Source organism: Sycon ciliatum, chromosome 10 (assembly GCF_964019385.1).
Source record: "Sycon ciliatum chromosome 10, ocSycCili1.1, whole genome shotgun sequence".
Classification (NCBI taxonomy): Eukaryota; Metazoa; Porifera; class Calcarea; order Leucosolenida; family Sycettidae; genus Sycon; species Sycon ciliatum.
The window spans coordinates 17,426,917-17,447,435 of NC_088652.1; the positions used below are offsets into that span (position 1 = coordinate 17,426,917).

The 20,519-nt window shown below is 47.8% G+C and overlaps 1 protein-coding gene across 1 annotated transcript; it reads right to left on the bottom strand.

Annotated features, from left to right (window-relative positions):
* Positions 1–677: 677 nt before the first annotated feature.
* On the bottom strand, positions 678–20,306 carry LOC135826111 (phospholipid-transporting ATPase ID-like; the record flags this gene model as incomplete). Its single annotated transcript, XM_065338749.1, is given in 26 exon segments — positions 678–2,380; positions 3,255–3,541; positions 3,972–4,201; positions 4,897–5,142; positions 5,420–5,503; positions 5,992–6,133; positions 7,099–7,180; positions 7,648–7,735; positions 8,825–8,920; positions 9,393–9,452; positions 9,716–9,885; positions 10,108–10,267; positions 12,296–12,332; positions 12,596–12,693; positions 13,160–13,230; positions 13,719–13,770; positions 13,999–14,055; positions 14,515–14,559; positions 14,835–14,914; positions 16,444–16,507; positions 17,036–17,137; positions 17,634–17,900; positions 18,515–18,634; positions 19,139–19,161; positions 19,656–19,719; positions 20,162–20,306. Coding segments are annotated over 26 exon segments (3,115 nt in total), but the record flags the coding sequence as incomplete, so codon positions are not given.
* Between the last annotated feature and the right edge of the window lie 213 nt (positions 20,307–20,519).

Below are 20,519 nucleotides of genomic sequence, written 5' to 3' on the forward strand. Positions count from 1 at the left end.
CGCCTTGGCTGTGCTGCACCAACTGGCCAAACTGGCTCAGCCATGCAGCAGTGCAATACATGAACACAACCTTGGACCATGCTACTAGTATACTGTAGGGAACAAAGAAGACAGTCAGTCAGTTTCAGTCAACAACAGTTCAGTCATACATCAGCCCATACTATGCAGAACAAGGCATTTCACGATTATGCATGCTTGCCCTGCAGGTCGGCCTGACATGTCACGTCGCTGAAAAAAGCCATGCAAAAAAGACAATGAACTCTGGATACGAACCAGCAAATATCTACACTTTCACCTACAACCCTACACACACACAAACATATCATCAACCACACGGCCATTAGTGCCACGCTGAGTAACATAAGCTAACAAGACATACAAGAACATGTTACACCAGCAGAGAGGATAAACAGTACCCAGACTCCAAACAACAGATAGTGAATCTCGCAGCCCAAGATTTTTGGCCATTAAAAATAATCAATGCTACCAGAGTGCTAAAACCTTGACTTGAGAAGAGGGGAGGGGGCAGTTGAATACAAATGAACTAACAAAACAAAGCTACAACATTAAGCCACACGGACCCCCCCCCCCCACACACACACACGTACACAGACAGACAGACAGACACACACACAGACAGACAGACACACAGATCTGCAGAACACGTCGACATAGGATAACATTGACAAGATGACCTTTATCTCCAAACCGAAATCTACAGGAAATGGAAAGAAACGGACAAGAGAACTGAAGAAAGAAACAGGAGGGACGAACGAGATCGAGAGAACAGAAGAAGGGAGATGACAACAAGAGATTAGAATGATGTTTCAGCAACGAGAACCAGAAATCGCTGAAAATCATTCACACACAAAAAACCCCAGAGCTAGCTAAAACAAAATTCGACAGAACAGAGCACGGCAAAAACAAGAGACGTGGTGACATCTGCCCCCAGCTGTCGACATCTTGAAGAAAACAAACGACTAAAATTCAAACAGTTAGTAAGCCTCAAATCGGATACAACTCTCAAAAGCTAACAATGTGAAGAAGAAAAAACTTTTAAAAACCAATATCATAATCTACATACCGCAAGAGTATAATAAAACATTGTCCAAAGTAGCCGCTACTCATTTCGTAAATAGGACAGCGAAGGGAAGGCGGAGGGGAAAGGAGGGAGGGGGGGGGGGGCTTGCGCAGCCAGGACACAATCTCTACTTTGGCACCACAGAGGCAGCGCAAAGCTCGTGATAAAAAACACACACACACACACGCGCACGCACGCACACAGCCGTTGGTAAAGAAGACAAACATGCAAACAAGAGACAGCCTAGGTAAAGAAAGACAAACAAGAGACAGCCTAGGTAAAGAGTAATGTTACTATTATAGGTGCAATGGAAACAATCCGCCAGAGGGAATGTTGGGTGGCGGCGGCGGGGTGAACAGGTAGCCATCTGAACACACATGCGTGTGTCAGAAGCAGGACAACGGTGCACCAGATCATTATTATCATTTATCTCACAGCCTATTTCACACACCTCCAGCCAAAGAGGCACACACACGTCACACACCAGATATTGTGCAGCTACAGTTTACAAAAAGTGTGTATGGCAAGAGCTGAGCGCTACGAAGACGGTGAGTCACTAAGTAAGTCTCGTTCACTGCGCGGTCACCGATGACGAAATACAAAACAGCTGCCAGGCTTGAGCAGGACATCAGCAGATGAGCACTACCAAGCAAGTATCAGTAAAGAAGTCTGGTGTCCTGCTTGGTTCCCGATGATGGGATACAAAAAACAACTGCTCCCAGAGTTCAGCGGCGACCTGACGTTGTGCTAAAGTGAAAATGTTTACAGAGCGCCAGGCGATGACGGTGAAAACGGATCCGATGCAGCAGGGCAGAAATCGCGCAGAAATTACGCCAATAGATGGCCGAGTGTTGTATGTGTGTATGTTGCAGTGCTGCTAGATGCAGTGGCAAGTTGCCGATCAAAGAGACGACATGGCCTGCTAAAGGCCACAGAATCAACGCTAGGACGGGCTGCACGGGTTCAAGCATCAGTGCCGTGCAGTACAATAGAACAGTGGGGCTACGGAGAAGGACAACGGCAAGCAGCAGGCAAACATGCACACAGCATATCACTATGTGTCGATGGACATCTGCTTGCCGGCGTGTAGCTGGGGAACAGCACTGCGAGCACGGGTGTTGGCACCGGCAGGTAATATAGATGTAGTGGCGGTGGCTGAACGAGCTCGGTGTGCAGTGGATGCAGTATTCTTGAAACGTCCGGACGTGATCAAGTCGCCGAAGCCCGGTGTGTACGAGAACGAGTAGCCGGAGCGCATCTCACTGCGCAGACCGTGCTCACCAGCCGTTACTGACTCCACTGCATTGGGAGCACAGAGTACCAGATATTGCAAGTACACATACACGCACGCACATACACGCGCGTGTACACACACACACACACACACACAGACACAAGAAACTTGCAAACTTGTAATAGTCGAATCTCGCAATGGTGGTGAAGCCCAGGCAAAGACTAATGGACAAGACTAATGGACAAGACGAGAGAGAGAGAGAGAGAGAGAGAGAGAGAGAGAGAGAGAGAGAGAGAGAGAGAGAGAGAGTGTGTGTGTGTGTCCAAACTGTTGGAAGGCTACCTTCTTGCCAAAGCTTTTGGAAGTTGGACTAGTTTGGGCACCACAATCCAGTGTGTCGTTACTATAATAATAGCTTTCATGGCTGAGGTTGTTGGTATGTCTGCTGGCTCTGGGTTCCCACTTAGTAGCCGAGGCTGGTTGGTAAAGTAACTCCAATTTCACTTCAAGGTTCCAGTGCATCTAGTGTCTGCTTCTATCAAAGCAGCGTGCTGTCTACACTGGTTACCCCAGCAAGTGTAGGGTGTGCGTAGGTATCTGTCTTGGCCGTTTTATGCCGATGTACTCTGTGTGGTGTAGACCAGGTGTACATTGGTGGTGGATTCACATGGCTTCGCCAGTTGTGTGGATTAGACAGTTATCTGGCGCAAGTCTTGATCTGTCTCATTCAGATCTAGTTCGCTATCGTTGCTATGAGAGAAAATCTGTGGGTACACATCCAGTGCATTTGCAGATTTGCGTGCTTCTCTTGCGACGGGCGTATACATGGTACATGGTGTGTGTGTGTGCATGCGAAGAAGGAGAGAGGCCTAGAAAAGCCTTTGATAAAAGCTGAAATCACCAATACAACACCGCAGAACAAGACAACAAACCACGTACCACGTGTTCCCGTGGCCAAGCGCACACGATGGGCAGCGTTCTTCGCCGCATCCTTCCGCCGATCAATGGTGGCCTGGTCCAGACCAGACGCTGCACCCGATGTGGACATGGACGTCACTGCCTCCATCTCCGGCATGTTCAGCTCAGGTGTCTTGCCTCGCGTAGACGCACCGGCGATGGAGGGCTCCTTTTCTGCCTCCTCCTCCTCGTCTTGTTCGGTTTGCGGAGTAGACAGCTGGCCACGAATGGTGTCTACGAGCAGTGGCTTGATCGTGGCTGACATGAATCTAACAAGTACACAAGCAACACACAGACACAGAGATGTCACCGTGAAACGTGTACTCAAGGTGCCGTGACATGGCGTCTAGAATGGACCAGTGATCATTCGGCGATTGGGGAGACAGTCTTCTTAACCCGACCTGACGGTATTTGAGCCTGCAATCAAAGTGCGTCAACAGCACCTGGCATGCAATTCCCACCATCGGGTGATACTTTAAAAACAATCATCATTGTCCGACGATTGCCTCCACATGAAACTTGCATGTCACAGCCAATTCCAATGAGTTATCTCTGTCTGTCTGTCTGCCCATCTGTCCCTCTTTTTCTTATGTGAACAAGCTCTCTGCTTTGAGCACTTTCTGGCAGTTTGCCACAACGCACGTAATAAACATGTGATCAAACACGCAACTCTGCTCGCCGGTGGTGGTGGTGGCTCACCTCAACGCCAGCACTGGTAGCAGTGCAATAGCGCAGGCCAGCGGGATGAGGAACCAGAAGGCGGCATTGCGGAACAGGTGGATGGCCGCGCCGGGGTCGTTGAGGAACTTGGCACCTGCTTTGTAGAGCGGGCCGGCGTAGACAAGGAAAGCGTAGGCAAACCAGAGAGCAATGCTTCCCCAAGTCACTAAGTGATTGAACACTGTCCAATGGTACGTATCCAGAGCAATCTACAAATGCACATAACACAGCAGAAAAGACAAGAATTTAGTGCAAAGAACACAGAAAAGAGAAGAATTTAGTGCATAAAACAACACAAAAAAGAGAAGAATTTAGTTCATACAACAACGAAACGAATTTAGTGCGTCCAGCACAGAAAGGATGCGAATTTAAAAGTAAATATTTTAGCACAAACGACACAAGAATGTAGTGCACACAATACAGAGAAGACTGTGTGACTAATATCAGGGCCGGCGACCGAAACCAGAGTCCTACATGATATACTTACACCGCATCATTCGGAGTGCGCACAAATGCACAATGATGTCACCCACTCAAAAATCCTAATATGAAGCACACCAAGTGGGGGGACACTGTACCCCAGCCTCCTCAGATCATCCACTGACCAAGACTGTAATAGGTTCTGAATGAGCAGCTGGATGCAGCTAACGATGTTCGTCCCTTGTCGGGCATCGGTTGTGAGAGTTACCACCTCACCCTCGCCTTTAGGCACTGCATCTGCCATCCTGGTATCACAGGCATGGTGGTGGCCTGGCACAAGCGAAACTTCCTAGCTGGTTGTGTTTCTCAACGCAATCGTATAGCCGGTGGTAAAGCGGACTTGCGAACTTACTTTTTTTTTTAATGACCAGTTCACAAAGAAAGCAGACGAGAGGCAAGTGACTTCATTCTCACAAGTTCTCACCTGCAGGTTGACGATAATGACCAAAATGCCACTGCCGCAGGCTCCAATGTAAAAGAGACTGGCTGCATCCAAACCATCAGAGTCAATGCCTTCTTCAAACGCCGCGTATATGGTGAAGAATATGACGATGGACACATAGATACCTTTCAAGATGCCGATGACAAACGTTTTCCGATTGAACAGTAAATTCTGCTGCCCGGGAATGTAGAGACGTGGGTGTTTCAGACACAGCTTGTCGTCGACATCCTGGGGAGAGAGAGAGAGAGAGAGAGAGAGAGAGAGAGAGAGAGAGAGAGAGAGAGAGAGAGAGAGAGAGAGAGAGATGACCATCAAGGAAAGAACAAAATAGGCTTCATCTACGACAACTGCTACCCCAATGACTGGAATAGAAAGAGAGCGCCTACAATGTAGCGTTGATACATTATATGCGGCACAGAAGTTACAAGCTAAAGTTTCCCCGAGCGTTTCAACGAGGTCACACAGCAACTAGAGCAGTGAAGCGCAGTGAAACCATGCGACTTACTTGATCAAACACACCAACAATGATGATAGGTAGCGAGGAGAATATAACGTTGTAGACAGTGATGAACCATGGGTCAAAGTAGGCCTGCACACAACACACAACACAGGCAATGGCAACAATAGAATCGCGATCAACAATTATTGCCTGGAAAACAAGCCAAGCAGCCAGAGAGGAACGCTTGATACAGTCTGTGCGTGCGCCCCCACCCCTCTGCTGCATACGCATGCTAACACATACTCATGCTGCATCTTACACACTCGTGGTGCCTCGCACACATCCACGGTGCCTCTCACACACATGCTGCCTCTTACACACTCATGCTGCCTCTCACACACTCATGCTGCCTCGCACACACGCATGCATTCAACTGGGCGCGGACCAACAACCACACAGAACGGCACACAAGCGGCTATAACAATCACAATTCAATACACCAAAGAGCAGCAGTCACCAGCTCAAGACAACCGTATGAAGACAAGCTGCAGTCACCAGCTCAAGACAACAGTATGAAGACAAGCAGCAGTCACCAGCTCAAGACAACAATGCAAAGACAATCAGCTACCAACACTTACTTGGGCAGTGAATGCACAAAAGAAAGCGAACCAGAACTGGACCAGGACGAATGCAAAGTTCTTGTAGAAGAAGTAGCCGAGAAACTTGGACATGCGCATGTACGACCAGCGTCCGTGCACAAGCAGCAAGCGTTGAAGATAACTGTGGGTACAGAACGCATACAGAGTACAGACACATGAACATACTGTTACTCGAACAACCCAACCACACCCAGACACATGAGATCTCCCCTCTGATCCAAAGCCCAAACGTTTTAAAAGAAGGTTTGCAGCAGTATCAGCCACTACAACACAGTGTTATCACAACCACTCACCAAAAGTGCATCTTAGAACAAATCATTCGTTTTTAGAGGACCACTAGAGAATAAGTAAGTAAAGTTCGCACGTCCACGTTACAACCGGCTATACAATTGTGATGAGAAACACAACCAGCTTAGGAAGTTTCGCTTGTGCCAGGCCGCCACCATGCCTGTACATGGTGGCAGATGCAGCGCCTAACGGCGAGGGTGAGGTGGTAACTCTCACAACCAATGCAAGGGGCGAACCTCGTTAGCTGCATCCATGAACCTTTTTACTACTAGAGAATAGCATATATTGCGATAACTAACACACGACTGGGATGCCAGAACCACAGTAAAGTTCAAAAATGGAGGTAGCGGCTTTGGCGAGAATAAACGAATTGTGTGTTGCTCCCTACAACTTGACTGACTCACAACTACCATCCAGAGCACACAAGAAGTTCATCGAACCTGATGGTAAGGTTATCGAGCATACACATTTCCTTCAGCTGTTGGGTGCAACTTTACTTGTCTTGCCCCCCCCCCCCCACACAATCACAGTTCGCATTATACACAGCTAGACTGAGTTTTTCCGCATTCGGAGGAACGCCCCCACCCACAAGGATCATGGCGCAAATACAGATGGTAAAGTGGTGGGAGGCGAGTAGATCAGACCCACCACCGAAGTGGTCCAAGACTGATAATCACATTTGCCGCTCCCAAACACAGAACGTATTACTAAACATACCCAGAGAGAAACATCTATGGTTTATTACGGAGAGTTAGCACTAGTTACTACCAGCACCGCAGTAAACCAGGCAAGTCTTACCTGAACTGAGCAAAGGAGTAGTCACTGGCTAAGACAGCTTGCATGCCTTCCTGACCACTGATACCCACACCAATATGAGCAGCTGTCAACACACACAAACATATGCATGCACACACGAACACACACACACACACACACACACACACATACACACACACACACACAACCAACAACACCAACGAAGACAGGAACTGAAAAATCAACATCACCAGGGATAACATCGCAACAATGAGAGTATTAAACAATGACTTCAATGACAGTAAGAACGGTAACATCAGCTTCAATATCAGCATCAGCAGCAGCATCAGCAGCAGCATCAGCAGCAGCAACACCAGCATCAGCATCAGCAGCAGCAACACCAGCATCAGCAGCAACGTAAAGAACAACTGCAGCAATGAGAGGAAAATCGCACACACAAAGCATACTACACAGGTGTCCTTCATAGACGGACCATAAGATCACTTCAGTAAGCCTACACCCTACCAGTGCATTGACAAAGGACAATGGAAACAAGAACAGCTGGCAAGAATCATGTAACTTATAACCTACCCTTTATCATTCCAACATCATTTGCACCATCACCGATAGCCAGAGTGACCGCCTTGCGATTGTCCTTGACTAAAGTTACCACATCAGCCTAGAGCAACAAACAAATAAACAAACAAACAAACAAACACACACACAAACAACAACAACAACAACAACAACAACAACAACAACAACAACAACAACAACAACAACAACAACAACAACAACAACAACAACAACAACAACAAACAAACAACGACAACCACAAAACCATCGTAAGAATTGAAACAGCAACAGCACAAAATTCGAAATTGGGATATTTCGGACGAGCAAAAGTGGATGCTTCCCCATCATTTGTACACCTTTCTATAAGTATACAGTGGTCCCTCTATAATCCGGCACCATTTGTGCCACGGAAATTTGCTGGATTAGGGAGGGTGCTGGATTAACAAATCTGATCTACTGCTGCAATGTGCATGAAGAGGACATTTGGCTACTGAAAATTGTGCTGGTTTATCGAGGGTGCTGGATTATAAAGTGCCGGATTAGAGAGGGACGACTGTAGTTGCACAGCTATCAGTGATCTCTGCATGCCATTCCATAACAACGCGCTCTCGGCCGACCCACTCACTCCACTTGCAGAGCACGACCACAGAGAGTGGTGAGGGGAATTCCCTTGAGATTCCCTTGAGACAATGGTACAGTGGAACCGGTCTAAGACGACCACCGCTTATGGGACCTTCAAAACGTGGTCTCCGTTACCAGGTGGTCTCCTTATACAGGGTCATTTGACTTGAAATAGCATCCCTTGGTCCTGGTTTCAGAGGTCTTCTAGGACAGGTGGTCGCCTTATCAGAGTGGTGGCCTTGACAGGTTTTACTGAATCGTCAGACCCTCCAGACAGCAGCTGCTTCACTCCAATAGAGCCCATCAATACAGGAACTAGATAGTGAATTCGAGGTACAGGAATGGAATGGAATGGTATTTGCTACGATGGTGCTGGGCAAGTGAAGATGGTCAGCTGAGAGCGCGTCGTGGAGTGGTGAAGTTCACTGATTATTTCCCAGTGACCGAGGTTGTAATTCGTTCTTATCGTATAGACTAGACAAGGGTGCTGTGTGTGTGTGTGTGAACGTGTGTGTGTGTGCGTGCATGTGTGTACACGTGTGCACGTGTATGTGCATGTATGCATTGGTACCTTTTGCAGCGGAGTAACACGACAGCAGATGACAGCGCGGCACAGGACAGCCGTGTTCAAGAAGAGTTGCTTCAAAACCGTACCCAGGGCTGGTGCCTGGAGAAACACACACACACACACACACACACAAACGGCAGTGCAATACACAATACGATTGAGAGCCAGTAGGATACTGTAATTTCACAAATTTTCGGCGTACTTTTATTTTCGGCACTTTCGGTGCATCAGTTTCATACCTAAAATTTCAATACACGGAACGAACAACAACGCACATAATCCAATGGGGAACTGCTTCTCTGCACCTAAAATTTCTGTTCACCTGGCCTTTTGCCCTCATACCGAAAATATTGAGCACCGAGAATTTCTGACATTAGAGCAACAGTCAGGGCAGCGTATAGCGCTATGAAGCTGCAGGAAGCATCCAAGCAAATGTCAACATAAAAGAAATGTAACAGGGCCTGGTGGTGAAGAGGAATTTTGCGCGAGACACAACACATGGGGAAGAGTTTTTTTTTTTTTTTAATTTAAAGTAAGCCTGCAAGGATCATCATCACTATGCAACACTCACCAAGCTGTAACCATTGATGACGATACCAAACTTAGGTTTGCGCTCGGCGTCAGCTGGATCCTGTTAAACACATGCACGCACACATGCACACACACACACACACGCGCGCGCGCGCACGCACACACACACATGCATCGAGAACAGACAGCGTTACACAATGCTGATACGAAAGGAGCACAGAACGACTGCATTGTGTACCAATCTAAAAGACAGAAAAAACAGCCTGCATTGCAAGCGAGACATTGATTTTTGGAAATAACACAATTTTCAAGCACATGCAAGACAGCCAAATAGGCAACAAGGTCGTCTATAACTGTCCTTACCTCAAAAGGATCTTCCTTCTCCAAGCTGCAGTTGTGAGCTTGTTCGTAGTCTGATCTGGCCTCGTCAATGCGTCGCTTGATGTGAGTAAGCGAGGAACAGACGGCTTCTTCTGTTCGCCCGTCGACAAGGAACACTTGCATGTCTGGTGTTAGTAGTCTGGCTGAGTAGCCTAGAACAGTAACAACAACAACAACAACAACAACGTGAGAATAAAGAATTCAAACACACACACACATACACACACACACACACACACACATTCAAAAGACATTAGACACTCAGATCTCTGACCACTGCTGAGCACGAGCTGACTACTGTCCATTCATCTAAAAATAGTGCTGCTGGCGTTAGAAAGCTCGATTATAGGTCAGCGTGCCAGTCGTGTACGTACCAATGTTGATAGCTGTTTCATCCTTGTCACCGGTCAGAACCCAAATCTTCATGTTGGCGCGAGCCAGGTTGGCGATTGTGTCGGGTACGCCGTCCTGAAGCTTGTCTTCGATGGCCGACGCACCGATGAGTGTCATGTCCCTCTCCACCATCTCATACACCTGTACACGAACAGCAGAATTCAACACTACAGTGGTCCCTTCATGATCCGGCACCATAGCTGCTAGGGAAATTGTGCTGGATTAGAGAGGGTGCTAGATTAACAAATCTGATTAACTGCTGCAATGTGCATGAAGAGGACATTTTGGCTACCGATTATCGGGCTGGCTTATAGAGGGTGCTGGATTAACCCTTTGGAACTGCACTGATCACACGACGTCAGGAGATAGCTGCAATTGCAAGTATATTCGTTCCAATTTCCATCATAACGCTGGTTCTACTTCACCGATTCTGACGATCTTGGGCTCGTTGGAAAGCTCTTGGAACGAGGATAACAGCGAGCCCAAACTCATCCAGGAGAGCGATTGCTGTCTGCTACCGAATGCCAGGAACGCCAGCTGAATACCAAATCCAAAACGGGAATAGTCCTTGTCTCGCCATTTCACTCGTGCTAGCTCAAAATCATTCAAATTTTTTCTAACAGACTCAAAAAAGCCGTGACAAAAAGCGCTGGGAGTGATGTCACACGCTGCGTGGGCAGGAAGAGGGAAAATCCCACTTTTGAACGAAATTTGCACTTCGCCGACGCATGAGAAATCGAGCGAATGTTCGAGCACTTGTCGCTCTGTTATACCAGCTCGTATCGACTCCGGAGTTTTTCGAGCCGACAGCTTAGATTCTCTGCTACCTCGTAGGTATTTCGATTGTTGAATTCGGTTGAGATTTGACTGAGTTGTGACTCGTTGAGTGCACTTGCACACATGACACTGGCATCGTTCGAATTCGAACGATGAGCTCCAAAGGGTTAAAGAGGGTCGACTGTATTACAAAGTGGCGAGGTTTCCGTAGCGAGATCTACACACTCAAACATGGCCAGAGTTATAGGCCTTTCACATGACGGTACGTGCTCACGATCGCACGCTCCTATGGTGTTACGATGTGCGGCACGACACGTCACACGACGACTAGCTCTGCCGACACGGCGCACACACACACAAATCAGTACAGTTAACGGGAAAACAAAATCGGAAACACACAAACCGGGGCCAGGTGTCGCGAACAGGGCTACCGGTCTGTGGAGTCAGATTTCAAATCAATCGATGATCACCTTGGTGACCTTGGTGATCCTCACGCGAGGCCGAGGAGACGTGACTTTTTCTAGTCGTGTGAAAGGTTTATTAGAGCAGGGATTATACTGACACACAGATCGACATGGCCAGCTTTACTCTATTTATACGAAAGCATCAGTTGATGTGTTTTCATCTCAGCCAACTCAACCAACATGAACTAGTAAGTTAAACAGAACAACAAGGCACAATTTCTCAAAATGCGAAGACTCCACTGTAGCCATCCACTGTATCCATACATCTTCAAAACACTCTCCAAACGGTCTCTGCTCTACATCAATCACTAAAAGAAAAAGAGAGATACTAAATCAATTGAATTTTCGAGCAAGGCCCATCTTCAGGAATTTTTTTCATTTCTGAAGACGGTACAAGAGTACTGAGACATTCGACGTCCTGACACCTAGCTTCAACACTAGCTAGGTGTCAGGACATTGAATGTCTCAGTACTCTGTCAGTTTTGTGCCTAGTTGTTTCACTTTCTGACTGTATAAAGTATCTGGTTACAGTGATGGAGAGTTACTCTTAACTCGTTTCCATATGTCCTTTTCCTTTCTACACTTATTATTGGCTCAACATCCGACTTTCTTTTTCTTTTAGTGATTGGTGTAGACCAGAGACCGTTTGGAGTGTCGTGAAGATAATTATATGGATAACAAGGCACAAGGCTAATTTGTACACTTGTGCTCGGTGAAATCCGACCTACAGTACATATTTGGCACCCTCAACTAGCATGCCCCGGACGCCCTGGCAGTGGCACGAATGTGGCTGTACGTACACATGTACAAATACAATGATGTAATCGGAACTAGTCCAGGACGCCAGCTTTGTATTTCAGGTTGGATTTCACCGAGGGCAACTGTAGCATCCTATGGTGAAGTGACAGGTTCATGGATGCCACCCTACCTCAGACAGTTTCTCGTCACGGTCTTCAAGGGAAGTACTGAACAAGTAGAAAACAAACAAAGAAAAATAAGATTGGGTTAGCAGAAAGTGGATGTGTGAGAGAGTGAGTGAGTGAGTGAGTGAGTGAGTGAGAGAGAGAGAGAGAGAGAGAGAGAGAGAGAGAGAGAGAGAGAGAGAGAGAGAGAGAGAGAAAGAGAGAGAGAGAGAGAGAGAGAAAGAGAGAGAGAGAGAGAGAGAGAGAGTGAGAGAGAGAGAGTGAGAGAGAGAGCAGAGTTGACAGAATAGAACCAACCGGCTTACTTTGCTTGATGATGTCTGTCGCTCCAATCGTCCCATTCTTGGGTGGTCATGTCACGGTATGCAATACACAGAGTGCGCAACCCATCCTTGGCAAATACCTACAGACAGAGACAACAGCAGCCGCATGCATGTATGATACAGACAACAGGACAAGGCCTAAGCTCGGGTATTGGAACATTGCTGCCCTACTGTCGCGCCCTGACTGAGATGGCCAGTCTGTCCCTCACTTCGGTCAGACTACACCTACTGAAACTTGCGAGTTACTCAGAGAAGAGTGTGAGAACCTCAAAGCACTGCCAGCTACTCGAGCACAATTTGGCTATAACGTGCTGCAGGCATAACATTGCACTAACAGCAGTAAAGGGAATAGAAACGCCAGCAGCAAAAAAACAAAAAACAAAAAACAAACAAACAAAAAACAGCAGCAACAGCAGCAACAGAAGCAACAGCAACAGAAGCAGAAACAGCAGCAGCAGCAATAGAAGCAGCAACAGAAGCAGCAGCAGCAACAGCAACAGAAGCAGAAACAGCAGCAGCAGAAGCAGCAACACAAGGAAGACCTACGTTCAAATGGTTCTGCGTCTTCTCAGCCATTTCGCTGCACTCCGGCGAGAGGCGCTCAAAGATGACGTTATCTACAACACACGCCATTGCACAACCAACACCACTGTACCGTCGTTATCCATGGTTCAAGGTGTGGACAGAATGTGAAGACAGGCATGTGCTGAGGAAATATGCACACACTGCACAGACCTGACACATGCAGAGTAAAACCTGGCCTAACCGGACACCCTTGGTACAGCGGAAACTGTCCTCATACGACAGGATTCCGCTTGATCCAGGGATGCACAATCGCTCCATAGCACTTTGGTGCATGGACATTTGTCCGGTCAATACAGGAATCCGCTTGGTGCAGGGTCCGGCAAACACAGGTTTTTAGTACGGTTTGCTGTACATGCATGTGCAGTGTGTTATGAAGAAGCAAGAAAGAGGAATAGCAGACACAAGCATGCAAGAAGGTGAATGCGTCCGTGACAAGGAAAAGTGGTCGCCATGGTCGAGTGGTCGCCATTACAGGTTTTACTGTATTACAGTGCACACACATGTAGCTAGTTGCACTCACCAGCACCCTTGCAGAGTAGCTGTACTTTGCCGTTGGGGTCACGCACGATAACCTGAAATGCAAACAGAATAAATACACATACACATACACGTGCACGCACGCGTACACACACACACACACACACATGAGCATTGGTGTTGCTTTCGGCACGTGGGTCGGATTTCTGGAAATAACGGCGCTGTTTGACAGTCGGCTACACTGCTGATACATGTACATCAAAGTGTCACAGTAGCAAATCAATTCCAGGATCGGACTCATTCGTAAGCAACACACAACGTACCGACATTCTCTTGCGCACGTTGTTGAAGTCGAGAATAGCAAGCACATCGTACACGACCTGCACAGTGGAAGGAAAGATCAAGTGGACAGTGACACACCAGTATTACTCAGCTGTGAAGTCAATAGTATACATGTTGTAAAAGTAAAGTTCATACGTTCACGTTACCACCTGCTATACAACTGAGCTGACCCCCAGCCCCGCAGTTTTGTAGTATTCTATTGCCGTGAACCAGTAGCAAATTGATCCCCCCCCCCCCCCCCCCCCGGCTGTAGTTTTCACTATGTTCAGTGCAGTCTGAGCGTGTGCACCTTGAGTGGTGGACACGGGCACTCAGCCACTCCTGGTGGTTACAGAATTACTGGAATCGTTTGGGTTGCACAGCTCACATTACTGAGCGCAACGTACTTATCGCAAGCAGAAAGCCCCCACCAGCCATGTTACGTTGATGGAGATTTACTGCTAGGAATTATCTGTATTGTCCGTGCAAATCAGGTGAAAGAGAAATACCACACATACCATCTCTCCAAATTCATCTATCGTCACGGATGTTGTTGTACGTTCCTGAGCAAAAAGAAATAAACAACGAACACGGAATGCGCGTTAGTTGAAAAGCCAAAAAAAACACGGATGTTTGTAGTACAGATTCACAACTGCAAACAAACTGCGCATGTATCATCATCTCCATGATGGTGCACTCTACAACGGTTCTTAGAGCAAAAAGATGACAAGAGAGAAAAGCAAGGGTTGTGGTACACCATAGCAAGGTGTATGTCACCTAGAATCCCCCCCCCCCCCTTGCAAAGGAAAGCAACAGAAAGGAGATGTATGACACTCACCACAAAAGTCAGACCAAAGTTACGGGCAGCGGAAACCAGCGCTGCTTCGTCAGGGGACTGAGCTTGATAGACGAGAGTACCTACCGACAGAGGTAGCATGCACACGAGCATCAAAATACGACACACACACACACACACGCAGCACGCGCGCGCGCACACACACACACACACACACACAGCGTACACACACATACACATGGACACACACACGCACACACACACACACACACATCCACACACACACACACATACACACACAACCATGGTAAACAAAAGCTATCTAGCTAGGAAAAAACTCCGAGAACAAACTACTTCCCCACAATGGTCCATATGCACAATGATCACAGATCTCAAAAGTTCTAGTGGTCAAACGAATGTGCTAAACAGCGAATCGAACCTTCTCTGAATGTTCCTAACGAATACCGAACGAATGTCGCCCGTTCCATGATTAAGAAGTCAGTAAAAAATTATAGCTACCAACCAGTATGTAACACTAAAACTTTTGTAAAATGCACCCAAATCATAAGTGAAGTATCACACTGCAAGTCTGCAACAGAGACTGTAGATGCCATGACTCATTTATGAAGTAGACAGTGATGGTAATGTACCCCTCCGTTCGTCTGCTTGTCCACGGGTCTGTAGTCAGCGCCATGGAGCTGGCCTTTTCAAGGTTCTCCACCTAACCACTGCACCAGCAACTTCAGGCCCGCGACGTGCTTCCGCTGAATTAGCTTTGTCACTTGAGTCGCAGGTAGCCAGGCTTGGGGTAGTTCATGAGCGAAAGGAACCCCCGCACCAGTGACTACGCTCACAGGCCGAAGATCTCTGCACACAAATTCCACCAATCGGTCGTCGCATCCAGAGCCTCAGAGGATCTAGCCACTGGCACTTTCTTTGCCTTGAAGAAGGCAGTTATCCCTCCGTCCTTTTTCGGTATCGCCCCTGTGCCATCCAAGTCGACATGGTGAACGTCCTTCAGATGGTTACGTAAATTCGTTTCCGCCATGATCTGCCAAGTCTTTCGGCGGCTTGCACCGAGTACACGTAGCAATATTGTCGTGAGAATATCGATAATATTGTCAGCCGTTATCTCTATTCCAAAATCCCATACGGCAGAGCGCCTACTCTTCTCGGCCATGACGAACGTTGGGTGGATTTGATGAAGAAAGACTCAACGACGGCTCTCAGCAATAGTTATTACCTCAGACAGACCGTCGAGTGTTGTCACGACTAAAATCGCCTGTGGCACTGCACTTCCAGTTTCACAGCCGGGCGCAGTGCACGCATGCAACGTTCAACCCAGACTAGAGTTCACTGCGCAGGCTAGACCTACCGTAGTCTCTGGTCATGAAGACAGCGCGGCACGGCTTCAAAAGTAGACGTGTGTACGTGCTTGCATGCATGAAAATCGCTGCTACAAGTGCAGAGTTCACAGTTTTGTGAGTTACGAGATTCGTTTGGGCGGTCAACTTGACATTCGAATGTCGACTCGAGAACGAACGTTCGAAGCTTCTCAGCATTCGTTTGACCACTACTCAAAACCATAATCTAGACCATCAAACCCTACAAACAGAATGCAGCGTGCAAGAACCAACACAACAGCCCTTACCATCTTCTATCTCCGACATGACGGAGTGGCATACGCTGAGTAGGTGAAAGAATTCAAACTCTTTCTGCACACGATACCAACAACACAAACACACAAAGCACAGAGGAAGATCACACCAAAATGAATACAAGCACCGGTATATCAAGATACAGCCGAGCTAACTACTTCGAAGTAGCAATACACGACCATCAGCGTATACAAACGTATCCCAGAACCAACGCTATCGCTGCCACTTCAGCCCTCGGCAGTACTGTGTATAGATTTGGTGACTTATTCCACACGTACAGTCAGACCTCGATTATCCGGTCCTCGTTTATCCGGATCCCTCGCCATCCGGAAGAAAATCGTTGGTTACCGATTTACAGCAGTTGCAGTGCATACACAGTGTGTGTGTTCGATTATCCGGTTCCCTCGCCTATTCGGAATTTTTCGTGGAAAACGGATGTGTGCGGTTATGCGAGGTCTGACTGTATAGCAATCATACTGCACATCAGGGTACCAGTAAGTGTTTGTCTGCAGTTTTGCGGCACAAGCGTGCAAACGTCAACACACACACACACACACACGCATGTCAGCGTGCGGGAGCACATACCGAAGTCTTCTCCTTGGCAGCGTTCAGCAGCTCACGATCGTAATGAGAGAAGGTCGGCTCGCCGTAGGGATTCTCTTTGGGGAAATCGATCGGCTCTGACGGCTGCAAACAGACCAGTGGTGACAACAGGAGTAAAATAGAGGCAAGGCTTAGCTAAACACTGGCGCAAGACTAGTCGATCGCCTGAGACATACTTGTACCTAGCTGACAGCACTAGCATATTGACACAAGAACACCAGTAGCTGCAATCAGCCACAGCAGCAACCGGTGCAAAATGTTCAGATGCTGCTCCACATACGGACCGAAGTAGCCAGGAGTACTGGCACTGCTATCAGCCGTGTGCCGCATTATGGCAAATTTCGTTCTCAGATAAGACTATAGCTCAGGGGTCATCCACATAATATCAATTTTTCAGAGAACATATCGATTTGGTCAGGAGAAGGGTGTGTGTGTGGGGGGGGGGGGGGGGGGGGGGGGGGGTTCTTGTAACAACACTTCCACACAGATAGAAGCACACTCTGCTTCTTTTAAAGAAAACCTTCACTTCTAAAATGAGGTGGCAACAGTTTTAAAAGCTCAGTAACTGAACTCAGAGCACCTTCATGTGAGAAGAGCCGTGAGGTTGCTCCGGTAAGGACACGGCACCACCATCGGGTACCATGGACGCAGCGGGGCTGTAAGGCTCAGCCGGCATTACGTCGTGCTCATGGGTATCGCCAACGCTGTTCGGTAGATTGACAGGGTCCTGGCCAGTGGCACCGTACGTGGGAGGTTTAGCCCCTGACACGTCCATAGTGAAGCGAAAGTGCTCGCTGTCGGAGTCCGACTTGGCGCTGGTAGCGCTGGCAGCGGCGGCAGATGGTGGCTGTGACATTACCCAGATAGATAGATGGATGGATGGATGGGTGGATGGATAGATAGAGAGAGCGAGAGAGAGAGAGAGAGAGAGAGTGTGTGTGTGTGTGAGAGAGAGAGAGAGAGAGAGAGAGAGAGAGAGAGAGAGAGAGAGAGAGAGAGAGAGAGAGAGAGAGAGAGAGAGAGAGAGAGAGTGGCATTCGGAGAAGACAACAGCGGCAGAGTGGCAAGGCATGAACGAAAGGACAGGACAGGACATGGCAGAACAAGAGCAAGACACGCTGTCAAGCACGTTACATACACATGTACATGTACTCATAGAAGGGCATGACCGCTGAGATTACCAGTAATACTAATGGCAGGTAGGGAAATCTGTGGGACTAACACCAGACGAGCGCTCTATTCAACACAGGCAAGGGTGGTTGCGAAAGACCAGGTCATTCATGATTTACAAAAGGGATCTGTGCCTCGATCCTTGAAGGAAAGGTCCTATGGGTACGCAAGGTCAGTTTGATCGGCTCCGGCGTGAATCAAATCATTTTTATTACAATACACAGAGGTGGCAAACACATGCACACCCACATGACTGCCGCCAAGACACAACACACGCCACACAGACCGTACCCGATCCAGGTTGGATGTGGTCAGGGCTGTTGACTGGTTGGGAGCATCTTCGTCTTCGCGGCCGGTGACTTTTATGACCTGAGGTTTGATGACCTTGCCGTCCACACCCACATCACCATCCTAGTACAACAATGACAGTGATGGCAGCAATGACAAGGCAACAGTGACAGTAGCAATGACATGATGGCAGTGACAGTGATGACAGCGACAGTGGCAATGACAAGGTGGCCAGTAACAGTGACAACTGAGAAATTGGCAATGACATGATGACATGCGGACATGACACGACAAGGACGTGTTGATTTGACATGTCCAATTTAGTCAAGGAACACGACCGGCAGAAGAAAGCTGCTCTGGTGGCCACACGAGCAAACATCTAGAACGAGCATAGTTTTCGCTCAAACCGAGCGTACGAAACCCAATGCCATGAATAATCCAGGCCATTCTGCCAAACCAGGAACACATCTGGGAGCGGCTTGGCACTCCAGGAGTATGTGCTCCTAATCCGGAGGGATAGAGTGGCAGTATATGCACTGCACTGCACAAAGGGTATTCCCCTGTACTAGCTCAAGCCAGCTACAAGTATGAACATCAGTGTACAAAGAAAATCTAGTTTCTCCTCACCTGAGATGCTGCACCCCAGTGGCCTGCAGAGGATGATATATCCAGCATACACACACACACGCACACACACGCGCGCGCGCACGCACACGAAAAAGATCAGGTCAACGTTATGCAGCCGGGTATGCTTTTGTGAGCACAATAAAACCTACCGAGGCAACAAATCTGATATGGCGACCACCTGTCCCAGACAACCACGTTTTGAAGGTCCCACGTGGGGTCGCCTTGGACAGGTTTCGCTGAGTAACTGTGCAACGTACAGGGGGGGGGGGGGGGGGGGAGTGCCTGTTCGTTTCTCGAAATAATTATATTGATGTACAGTTTGTATGTGTGAGCACGTCCAGACATAAAGAAAAAAATATCGAAAAAAATATCGATACTACATACCATTTGTATGTGCTCGTTTCTCAGGGAGGGCTAGGGGGGTTGAAGAGAAATGACTACAAAAGAAAAAAATATCGGTATTTACAGAGGGCCCCTAAAGGATGCAGTAGCACGTAGATGCAGTGTGATGACCTACCATACATCTTGCCTCCCACTGTACACTTCAAGAATGTCATGATGTTCTGGGTTAGAGTACCAGTCTGTAACAACACACCAGCATCAACACATGCATGCACACAACAAAAAGTGAGCAAAATACTTGCCAGAAGCAATCGTAGATATAGCTGAAACACCCATTTTCACCACAAACACACAGATATACATTGTACGCATACGTACACCCACCAGGCCACTCGCATTACACTCACACCCACCCACCCACCCATACCCACACACGCACACCCACACACACTTATCCGCGGCCACTCACACACCCATCCCCAATGTCAGAAAGCAGTCTAGTCAACTATACCACAGTATTAGGCAGAGCAGCATTCAACACAATAAAAATAGTGACAAACGAACAGTGATGACCGGCACCCATTTCATCCAGAATACGTGCACAGATGGCGTCATCATGACATTGTGTACGTGGTCTGTTCGCCCGGTATCCATACATGCAGAGAAACACACATGACATACCTTGTCGGAGAAGATGTACTCAATCTGACCGAGCTCTTCGTTGAGAGTGGTAGTTCTTGCCCGCGCTGGAATGTCATACGGCTCATAATACATTTTCCGATCCCAGTTGATCAGGAAACTCTGCCCAAAGCGGATAAATTCCACGCTGATCACACACACAAAGCCACAGAAAAAAAACAGTGGAAACGAACAATTGAGCTCAGGTCAGACCACCACGGATTCCACTTTGCATACAAACCCGTGTTGTCAGGGACACTTATTGTCGGATCAGGTGCTAAACAAGTATACATTAACCCTTTGAGGGTCCATCGTTCGGGTGAAAATATACAATTGTAGTTCACTCCACCATTTCCACCAT